The following is an 11,171-nucleotide window of genomic DNA, read 5'->3' on the forward strand; positions in this document are numbered from 1 at the left end:
GGTATTAATGATATTGAAATAGAGTTCGAAATTGTATGTAGTGCCTAATTTTGATTATCATTTCAACTTATTTTCGTGCTTATATCCAATTAAGGTTCAAGGACGCTGTCCTGGGCACACACCTCAGCTATCTGACAGTGTGTTAGTTGTTAATTGTTAGTGGTTAGTGAGAGAGAAGAGGGTTAAAACTCGCTCTGGGTGGGAGCCGGTGCCGGACTGCGAACCCTGTACCTACCAGCCTTATGTCCGATGGCTTAACCATGACACCACCGATGCCGGTTCTGTTGAATATCGATATCCATACATCTGTTGTTTTGTTTTTCAATTAGTGTTATTACATGTTTTGATGAGTTTTGCCATTTGATCTCTCATTTCTCACCTTAAGGCCAGTGTTTTAAGGTACTCATATCCACATACACACCTGCAGTGATTACACATCAGCTCATGCTACTTTATATACGCCCAACCACCAGGGAATTGCCGCAAACTTCTCTTGTCGGCTGTTTCAACACCTATCTAAAATGTCACGTTCGCTCACTAGAACTATTTTTTTCTGTCTGTGTACACCAGCAGCGGCGGATCTAGGGGCGGTCTGGGAACCCATCACCCTAAATACATTCAAATGCCTCTATTAGTTTCTTCTATTTTTCTTAAACAAAAATCATTGATTTGCCCTTTTCACGAGTTAATCCAAGCGCCCCTTTCCCCCTTCGTCCTCCCCCCAATATTGATGGATCATGGGTATACCAATCATGGAACGCTATGCTTCATCATTAAATTAAATAATACCTACTTCAGCAAAAACATTCTTTTAATGCTGTTTGGTTGCAAAATTCTACGGAAATATGGACTTATAGAAGTACACACTAACACGAAAATAACCACGATCTCGTAAAAGGTAAAAACTGCAAGTGCATTAGGATGTATAGTACCAAATCAAACCCCATAGACGACAATAGGAGCATATGTGGCTAAAACTACTACCTGCAGCGTATCAATCGACATGAACACCACGGATATAAATACTATCACCCTCACCCTTAAAATGAATCAGAAAAAAGTGGAGGTCAAGCTGCTCATTTGAGAGATAACGGGTAGCGTCTATGACTACCCTAGTTTCGCACAACATTTTAGTACTGTATTTACATGTACCCCACACATGTTTAAAGCTCAAGGCTACATGACACAGTGGTATTTTTGCCCAGATGAAACTTTTTTTTTACAGCCAACACACTCACATTTATGACGAATCACCGGACTTGTGGTGTTAACTTCTCTATCAAAAGTTGGGTGCATCTCAAACTTTGACCCAGCCGGACATTATTTGGTTTAGTACTACCTTTAGTGTTTGACGCCATATAACCGTAAATAAAATGTGTTGAGTGCGTCGTTAAATAAAACATTTCTTCTTCTTTTTTTAAAAATCTTTTTTGTTGTAAAAAACAAACATGTATAAACACAAAGTAAATCAGCAACATAAAACTACAGCAACAACAACGACAACAATAACCAAACTATATGCATTATTAATGCAACGCAACACGATACGAGTGTCTTGGACAAGAATTGCTGATTGTAAAGCAACGGGTGTAATCGTAATGTTTGTCTTGTCACAATTGACCGGCCTCGGTGGCGTCGTGGTTAGGCCATCGGTCTACAGGCTGGTAGGTTCTGGGTTCGGATCCCGGTCGAGCCATGGGCTTTTTAATCCAGATACCGACTCCAAACCCTGAGTGAGTGCTCCGCAAGGCTCAATGGGTAGGTGTAAACCACTTGCACCGACCAGTGATCCATAACTGGTTCAACAAAGGCCATGGTTTGTGCTATCCTGCCTGTGGGAAGCGCAAATAAAAGATCCCTTGCTGCTAATCGGAAAGAGTAGCCCATGTAGTGGCGACAGCGGGTTTCCTCTCAAAATCTGTGTGGTCCTTAACCATATGTCTGACGCCATATAACCGTAAATAAAATGTGTTGAGTGCGTCGTTAAATAAAACATTTCTTTCTTGTCACAATTGGCTATTCTTGTACGAAACACTCGTATCGTGTGACGTCGCCTGTACTTCCCTTAAATATGAACGACTAAGCCTTATTCCTTTGTCAAAATCGTATCTCTGCACAAGGCAGAGTCAAAAGGCTGTTAAGCGAAGTCGTGATTGCTTCCATGATCCACTAAACATAATTGTACATACATGTTCATGGTCACGTTAAATAGAACATTGATGTTATAGAAAATATTTGCTTTAAACTGACAAGAATTAATACAACTTCCCTCCAATATTGAAATAAATATTGTAACCAAGTCCCTACATATCAAAATCACTCTCGTCCCGAAATATTTCAGTGGCGGTGTATAACACTCAGCAACATACTGTGCAATATATATACGTGAAATCAATTACATGCAAAATTAAAAAACCCCGATATTTCCCACGTACGTGTAACATGCACGTTCTCCAACCTGCTAAAAACACCAGGGTCACAGATGTTTCACGCCGTAAGTATTTAAAAACCGAATCAAGTTCCTACTATTAACTTTGATTCTGTTTCAGCACAGCACAAAGGTAATTATTGTTTGTCTTTCAAAAAGATACATTTCTGTCTTAAATGTGAACTGCGTTATTACTAAATAAGTTTATCAATAATATCTTCATTTTGATTAACAGGCTTCTTAAAATATTACAGTATTAAAATATTATTATTTTGCTGGCGTTCTTTTCTGCAGCACATTTACAGACTGTGAAATAGCCGTATTGGAAACACGTGCGTTCAGGTCATTATTGGAGTTTGTGGGTGTTTAGTTTGTACCACTCGATGGAACGAGTTACCGCGTGTACCCTGTATTGTCGTACTCAATAAATACAGCAATACAGGGTACGCGCCTGGCTCGTTCCATCGAGTAGTACTAACTAAACACCCATAAACTCCAATCAGGACCCGAACACCCGTGTTTGGAACATTTCAATGACGTTTTATTAGTAAAACATATAACATACAGCTTCATAATATAAATCGAACTATACGTATATAGAAATACTTTTATTTATATCATAACCAAGAGCCACACACACACACACACACACACACACACACACACACACACACACTCACACACTATATGCATTAATGTTGTTCAAACCTTTTTACAAGTCCTGTATAACTATTTAAATACTAATTAATATTGTTCCCATTACAGATGAAGTTAGCATTATTTCTTGTACTGCTGTCAGCGGTTCTCAAGATATCAGATTCAGCTGGAATTGAGACCGGAGGTAAAAATGATTGCTTACTTCAGTATGTTTTACACATTTAACTTGGTATGTTTTACACATTTAACTTGGTATGTTTTACACATTTAACTTGGTATGTTTTACACATTTAACTTGGTATGTTTTGTACATTTAACTTGGTATGTTTTGCTTGGTATGTTTTGCACATTTAACTTGGTATGTTTTGCACATTTAACTTGGTATGTTTTGCACATTTAACCTGGTATGTTTTGAATGCCATTTAACTGTTGCCATTTGACATCCAAGTGCCAATGATTAATAAATCAACGTGCTGCAGTGATATCGTTAAACAAAACAAACGTTAACTTTATGTCATTAACACTCAACCATACATACTATACAAATATTATTTATGTTTTAATTTAATTTCTTGCTGCAGCTGTTATCAAGGACAAAATTGTGTGTACTTCTGACTCCCCAGACTTTATTGCACACCCAACAAGATGTGAGCTGTACTATGACTGTGCCAATAGCAAACCGGTAAGGACGATCACATCTAGCGGTTTCTATGATGACTTATTAATCCATGTACATTAAGACAACACGGTGTTAGGTTCGAATCCCAGTACTAGACGGGACGGCGGGATGTACTTCAGTGGTAGTGACAGCGCTCGCCTGTTGTGCGATAGGTCGAAGGGTCGATCGCCCTCAAACACAACAAAAGCAAACACCAATAAACCACCATTAAAAAACTTAAGAAAACCCCCCAAAACCTCCCAACAAACCAACAAAAACGCAAAAGCAAAAGCAAGAACAAAAAAAAACAAAAAAAAACAAAAAAACAAACAAACAACAACAACAAATTCAATGATAGGACGCTCGCTAATGGTGCAATGGGTAGGTTGTTCACCCTAAAAAAAAAATTATAATAATAATTACCCCCACAAAAAACAACAACCCACCTCCCCCCCCCCCCCCCCCCCAAAAGAAAAAGAAAAAAGAAACCCAACACTTTAAATGAATACTAATTATACGTGCAACCTGTTTTCTAATTGTCAGCATGGAACGTCCATGGCTTCCTGGGAAACATATGAAGCGGTATGCTCGTCTTACAAAGACCAGCTCTTCAACAACGACACCAAGAGATGTGAACACTACTCCATGGTCGAGTGTGGCAACAGATTTGAACCCATTTATCGGTGTAAGTCTGTCAGATGGTGGGGCGGGGTGTAAGTCTGTCAGATGGTGGAGCGGGGTGTAAGTCTGTCAGATGGTGGAGTTGGGTGTAAGTCTGTCAGATGGTGGAGCAGGGTGTAAGTCTGTCAGATGGTGGAGCAGGGTGTAAGTCTGTCAGATGGTGGAGCGGGGTGTAAGTCTGTCAGATGGTGGAGCAGGGTGTAAGTCTGTCAGATGGTGGAGCAGGGTGTAAGTCTGTCAGATGGTGGGGCGGGGTGTAAGTCTGTCAGATGGTGGGGCAGGGTGTAAGTCTGTCAGATGGTGGAGCAGGGTGTAAGTCTGTCAGATGGTGGAGCGGGGTGTAAGTCTGTCAGATGGTGGGGCGGGGTGTAAGTCTGTCAGATGGTGGAGCACGGGGTGTAAGTCTGTCAGATGGTGGGGCGGGGTGTAAGTCTGTCAGATGGTGGAGCGGGGTGTAAGTCTGTCAGATGGTGGAGCAGGGTGTAAGTCTGTCAGATGGTGGAGCAGGGTGTAAGTCTGTCAGATGGTGGTAAGTCTGCAGATGGTGGAGCAGGGTGTAAGTCTGTCAGATGGTGGAGCAGGGTGTAAGTCTGTCAGATGGTGGAGCAGGGTGTAAGTCTGTCAGATGGTGGAGCAGGGTGTAAGTCTGTCAGATGGTGGAGCAGGGTGTAAGTCTGTCAGATGGTCAGATGGTGGAGCAGGGTGTAAGTCTGTCAGATGGTGGAGCAGGGTGTAAGTCTGTCAGATGGTGGAGCGGGGTGTAAGTCTGTCAGATGGTGGGGCAGGGTGTAAGTCTGTCAGATGGTGGAGCGGGGTGTAAGTCTGTCAGATGGTGGAGCAGGGTGTAAGTCTGTCAGATGGTGGAGCAGGGTGAGTCTGTGGTGGAGCAGGGTGTAAGTCTGTCAGATGGTGGAGCAGGGTGTAAGTCTGTCAGATGGTGGAGCAGGGTGTAAGTCTGTCAGATGGTGGAGCAGGGTGTAAGTCTGTCAGATGGTGGAGCAGGTGTAAGTGTCAGATGGTGGAGCAGGGTGTAAGTCTGTCAGATGGTGGAGCAGGGTGTAAGTCTGTCAGATGGTGGAGCAGGGTGTAAGTCTGTCAGATGGTGGAGCAGGGTGTAAGTCTGTCAGATGGTGGGGTGTAAGTCTGTCAGATGGTGGAGCAGGGTGTAAGTCTGTCAGATGGTGGAGCAGGGTGTAAGTCTGTCAGATGGTGGAGCAGGGTGTAAGTCTGTCAGATGGTGGAGCAGGGTGTAAGTCTGTCAGATGGTGGTAAGTCTGCAGATGGTGGAGCAGGGTGTAAGTCTGTCAGATGGTGGAGCAGGGTGTAAGTCTGTCAGATGGTGGAGCAGGGTGTAAGTCTGTCAGATGGTGGAGCAGGGTGTAAGTCTGTCAGATGGTGGAGCAGGGTGTAAGTCTGTCAGATGGTGGAGCAGGGTGTAAGTCTGTCAGATGGTGGGGCGGGGTGTAAGTCTGTCAGATGGTGGAGCAGGGTGTAAGTCTGTCAGATGGTGGAGCAGGGTGTAAGTCTGTCAGATGGTGGGGTAAGGCAGATGGTGGAGGGTGTAAGTCTGTCAGATGGTGGAGCGGGGTGTAAGTCTGTCAGATGGTGGAGCAGGGTGTAAGTCTGTCAGATGGTGGAGCAGGGTGTAAGTCTGTCAGATGGTGGAGCAGGGTGTAAGTCTGTCAGATGGTGGAGCAGGGTGTAAGTCTGTCAGATGGTGGAGCAGGGTGTAAGTCTGTCAGATGGTGGAGCAGGGTGTAAGTCTGTCAGATGGTGGAGCAGGGTGTAAGTCTGTCAGATGGTGGAGCAGGGTGTAAGTCTGTCAGATGGTGGAGCAGATGGGTGTTAAGTAAGTCTGTCAGATGGTGGAGCAGGGTGTAAGTCTGTCAGATGGTGGAGCAGGGTGTAAGTCTGGGTGTAAGTCTGTCAGATGGTGGAGCAGGGTGTAAGTCTGTCAGATGGTGGAGCAGGGTGTAAGTCTGTCAGATGGTGGAGCAGGGGAGCAGAGGGTGTAAGTCTGTCAGATGGTGGAGCAGGGTGTAAGTCTGTCAGATGGTGGAGCAGGGTGTAAGTCTGTCAGATGGTGGAGCAGGGTGTAAGTCTGTCAGATGGTGGAGCAGGGTGTAAGTCTGTCAGATGGTGGAGCAGGGTGTAAGTCTGTCAGATGGTGGAGCAGGGTGTAAGTCTGTCAGATGGTGGAGCAGGGTGTAAGTCTGTCAGATGGTGGAGCAGGGTGTAAGTCTGTCAGATGGTGGAGCAGGGTGTAAGTCTGTCAGATGATGGGGCGGGGTGTAAGTCTGTCAGATGGTGGAGCAGGGTGTAAGTCTGTCAGATGGTGGAGCAGGGTGTAAGTCTGTCAGATGGTGGAGCAGGGTGTAAGTCTGTCAGATGGTGGAGCAGGGTGTAAGTCTGTCAGATGGTGGAGCAGGGTGTAAGTCTGTCAGATGGTGGCAGGGTGTAAGTCTGTCAGATGGTGGAGCAGGGGGTGTAAGTCTGTCAGATGGTGGAGCAGGGTGTAAGTCTGTCAGATGGTGGAGCAGGGTGTAAGTCTGTCAGATGGTGGAGCAGGGTGTAAGTCTGTCAGATGGTGGAGCAGGGTGTAAGTCTGTCAGATGGTGGAGCAGGGTGTAAGTCTGTCAGATGGTGGAGCAGGGTGTAAGTCTGTCAGATGGTGGAGCAGGGTGTAAGTCTGTCAGATGGTGGAGCAGGGTGTAAGTCTGTCAGATGGTGGAGCAGGGTGTAAGTCTGTCAGATGGTGGAGCAGGGTGTAAGTCTGTCAGATGGTGGAGCAGGGTGTAAGTCTGTCAGATGGTGGGGCGGGGTGTAAGTCTGTCAGATGGTGGGGCGGGGTGTAAGTCTGTCAGATGGTGGAGCAGGGTGTAAGTCTGTCAGATGGTGGAGCAGGGTGTAAGTCTGTCAGATGGTGGAGCAGGGTGTAAGTCTGTCAGATGGTGGAGCAGGGTGTAAGTCTGTCAGATGATGGGGCGGGGTGTAAGTCTGTCAGATGGTGGAGCAGGGTGTAAGTCTGTCAGATGGTGGAGCAGGGTGTAAGTCTGTCAGTCTGTCAGATGGTGGAGCAGGGTGTAAGTCTGTCAGATGGTGGAGCAGGGTGTAAGTCTGTCAGATGGTGGAGCAGGGTGTAAGTCTGTCAGATGGTGGAGCAGGGTGTAAGTCTGTCAGATGGTGGAGCAGGGTGTAAGTCTGTCAGATGGTGGAGCAGGGTGTAAGTCTGTCAGATGGTGGAGCAGGGTGTAAGTCTGTCAGATGGTGGAGCAGGGTGTAAGTCTGTCAGATGGTGGAGCAGGGTGTAAGTCTGTCAGATGATGGGGCTGGGTGTAAGTCTGTCAGATGGTGGAGCAGGGTGTAAGTCTGTCAGATGGTGGAGCAGGGTGTAAGTCTGTCAGATGGTGGGGCGGGGTGTAAGTCTGTCAGATGGTGGAGCAGGGTGTAAGTCTGTCAGATGGTGGAGCAGGGTGTAAGTCTGTCAGATGGTGGGGCAGGGTGTAAGTCTGTCAGATGGTGGAGCAGGGTGTAAGTCTGTCAGATGGTGGAGCGGGGTGTAAGTCTGTCAGATGGTGGAGCAGGGTGTAAGTCTGTCAGATGGTGGAGCAGGGTGTAAGTCTGTCAGATGTCAGATGGTGGGCGGGGTGTAAGTCTGTCAGATGGTGGTGTAAGTCAGGGTGTAAGTCTGTCAGATGGTGGGGCAGGGTGTAAGTCTGCAGATGGTGGAGGGGTGTAAGTCTGTCAGATGGTGGAGCGGGGTGTAAGTCTGTCAGATGGTGTAAGTCTGCAGATGGTGGAGCAGGGTGTAAGGGTGTAAGTCTGTCAGATGGTGGAGCGGGGTGTAAGTCTGTCAGATGGTGTCAGATGGTGGAGCAGGGTGTAAGTCTGTCAGATGGTGGAGCGGGGTGTAAGTCTGGGTGTAAGTCTGTCAGATGGTGGAGCAGGGTGTAAGTCTGTCAGATGGTGGAGCAGGGTGTAAGTCTGTCAGATGGTGGAGCAGGGTGTAAGTCTGTCAGATGGTGGAGCACGGTGTAAGTCTGTCGGGGTGTAAGTCTGTCAGATGGTGGAGCAGGGTGTAAGGGTGTAAGTCTGTCAGATGGTGGAGCACGGTGTAAGTCTGTCAGATGGTGGAGCAGGGTGTAAGTCTGTCAGATGGTGGAGCAGGGTGTAAGTCTGTCAGATGGTGGAGCAGGGTGTAAGTCTGTCAGATGGTGGAGCAGGGTGTAAGTCTGTCAGATGGTGGAGCAGGGTGTAAGTCTGTCAGATGGTGGAGCAGGGGTGTAAGTCTGTCAGATGGTGGAGCAGGGTGTAAGTCTGTCAGATGGTGGAGCGGGGTGTAAGTCTGTCAGATGGTGGGGCGGGGTGTCAGAAGTCTGTCAGATGGTGGGGCGGGGTGTAAGTCTGTCAGTCTGTTTATGGTCATCTCCCGATGTTTGTAGAGGGCGGGATGTAGCCCTAGGGGCGGGACGCAGCCCACTGGTAAAGCGCTCGCTTGATGCGCGGTCGGTCTAGGATCGATACCCCTCGGCGGGCCCATTAGGCTATTTCTCGTTCCAGCCAGTGCACCACGACTGGTATATCAAAGGTTGTGGTATGTGCTATCCTGCGTGTGGGATGGTGCATATAAAAGATCCCTTGCTGCTAATCGAAAAGAGTAGCCCATGAAGTGGCGACAGCGGGTTTCCTCTCTCATTGGCCCTTAACTAGATGTTCGACGTCATATAATCGTAAATAAAATCTATTGGGTGCGTCGTTAAATAAAACATTTCCTGTCTGTCTGGATGTAACTCAGTGGTAAAGCGCTCACCTGATGCGCAGTCGGTCTAGGATCGATCCCCGTCGGTTGACCCATTCAACTGTTTCTCGTTCTAGCCAGTGCACAAAAACTAATATATCAAATACTGTGGTATGTGCTATCCTGTTTGGGGGATTGTGCATATAAAAGATCCCGTGCTACCATTTGGAAAATGTAGCAGGTTTCCTATATGTCAAAATTACTAAATTATTTTTTTTTCTTTTAAAAAGCAATATTAAATTTATTAACGTTGGGGAATTTGTCCAACAGGCATTTTACAACTAAACAGATAGACAAGAAATCATGGGCGTACATAGGATTTTCAAAAAGGGGGGTTCCAAAATAGATTTCAGAAATATTGGGCATATATTTCTATGTTGAGTTTTGAAAAGGGGGGTTCCAAAATAGATTGCAGAGATATTGGGCATATATTTCTATGTTGAGTAAATATAATAATGTCAGATATATTAAATTATAAAAAAAAGCGATTTCGGGGTGTGGAGGGGGGTTCGGTCGAACCCATCGAACCCCTCCTATGTACGCCCATGAAAATGAAGACTGTAGGTAGGGATGTGTGTGTGTGTGTGTGTGTGTGTGTGTGAGAGAGAGAGAGAGAGAGAGAGAGAGAGAGAGAGAGAGAGAGAGAGAGAGAGAGAGAGAGAGAGAGAGATTTGTCAGAAATTGTTAAAGCGTTTTATTGCAATTGTAAACTATTGAATAATTTGATGTAGTTTAATTGTGCTGAGGTGTCGTTAAAGAAACATCCCTTTCCTTTCATTCATTCATTCATTTCAACTTATTTTCATGCTTATATCCAATTAAGGTTTAAGCACGCTGTCCTGGGTACACACCTCAGCTATCTGGGCTGTCTGTCCAGGACAGTTGGTTAGTTGTTAGTTGGTTAGTCGTTTCCTTTCAGGTGACTACAGACTGGAAGGCTATCCACGGATTCCATGCAATGTGTATAACCCGTCTTGTAAGGGCCGGCCAGATGGCCTCAACCCGTGGGTGCCGCGCTATGAATCGCCATATTTCGTCGTATGTAAGAGCAACAGAACCGTGTATCAAGGAATGTGTTACTTTTACAACGGCTATGCCTTCATCTTTGACGTCAAATTGAGAACCTGTGTCATATACATGGGCTAGTTTTAAGACGTAAAGCCGGAAGTTGTTGAAGTGATGGGTTTCATGAACAAAATAAAATCACATAAAAGAAAATATGAAGGCTTTGACTATGTTTACTTAGTACGCTGACTAATGGGGTGAATTGGGTTGCGGTAAGGTTGGCTTTACACCTTGATCAATGTTTCCAGTTTATTTTTTTCCCAACACAGCCGTACCTAACGGGGAGGTGTGTGTGTGTGGGGGGGGGGGGGGGGGGGGAGGGGGAGCTGACCATAGAACATACAAAATAGTTCCCTTTTTGTTTAGATGGAGAAGTTCCCAAATTCCGTTTCTTTACATCCTTAGTTAGGCAAGGTACAGCCCTGATCAATTTAATAGAAGCTAATTTAGATATTACAATACGACATAGCCCGAGTACTATGGCGGTGAAAGAGCTAGACGGACATTTTGTCAGTTATCACGCTGTCAAACGGTCAAACACCAATCTATATCTATATACATTCTGCGCAATTGGTGCCTACTAAACGGTAGTCAAAGATTCCCGCTCTGATACAACAACAATCCTATGTTTGACGTCAAATACCTTTACATCGATCGTTTTGCGCAGAATTTATATAGACTGATCTCTGACGGTTGGAAAGCGTTGATAAGTGTCCAAATGTCCGTCTCGGGCTAAATACAATAATTATAAGACTACATTGAGTATACTTCTGTAGAGTTTGTTTTCTCTCCTTCCGATGTCATGTATGTGAGCTTCTATTATATGTGTTTTATACATATCTAAAATATTAACACTAGGTCAGCGGCTAAATATAGAATAACTG

At 45.5% G+C, this 11,171-nt stretch overlaps 1 protein-coding gene across 1 annotated transcript; it reads left to right on the plus strand.

The window, feature by feature from the left end:
* The first annotated feature begins 2,510 nt into the window (after positions 1-2,510).
* Positions 2,511-10,434, plus strand: LOC121392632. Its single transcript, XM_041523768.1, has 5 exons — positions 2,511-2,561; positions 3,194-3,269; positions 3,667-3,767; positions 4,287-4,428; positions 10,142-10,434. Exons 2-5 carry the CDS (start codon positions 3,194-3,196, stop codon positions 10,366-10,368), a joined length of 546 nt encoding a protein of 181 aa, XP_041379702.1. The 5' UTR covers positions 2,511-2,561; the 3' UTR covers positions 10,369-10,434.
* The last annotated feature ends 737 nt before the right edge of the window (positions 10,435-11,171 follow it).

The sequence above is a fragment of the Gigantopelta aegis genome, chromosome 3, assembly GCF_016097555.1.
Source record: "Gigantopelta aegis isolate Gae_Host chromosome 3, Gae_host_genome, whole genome shotgun sequence".
Taxonomy (NCBI): domain Eukaryota; kingdom Metazoa; phylum Mollusca; class Gastropoda; order Neomphalida; family Peltospiridae; genus Gigantopelta; species Gigantopelta aegis.

Bases quoted from the DNA above. Each gene is read 5' to 3' on its own strand.
- LOC121392632 (XM_041523768.1), top strand. From the start codon at position 3,194: ATGAAGTTAGCATTATTTCTTGTACTGCTGTCAGCGGTTCTCAAGATA. The intron at 3,768-4,286 runs GTAAGGACGATC...TCTAATTGTCAG, and splicing joins ACTGTGCCAATAGCAAACCG to CATGGAACGTCCATGGCTTC. The intron at 4,429-10,141 runs GTAAGTCTGTCA...GTTTCCTTTCAG, and splicing joins ATTTGAACCCATTTATCGGT to GTGACTACAGACTGGAAGGC.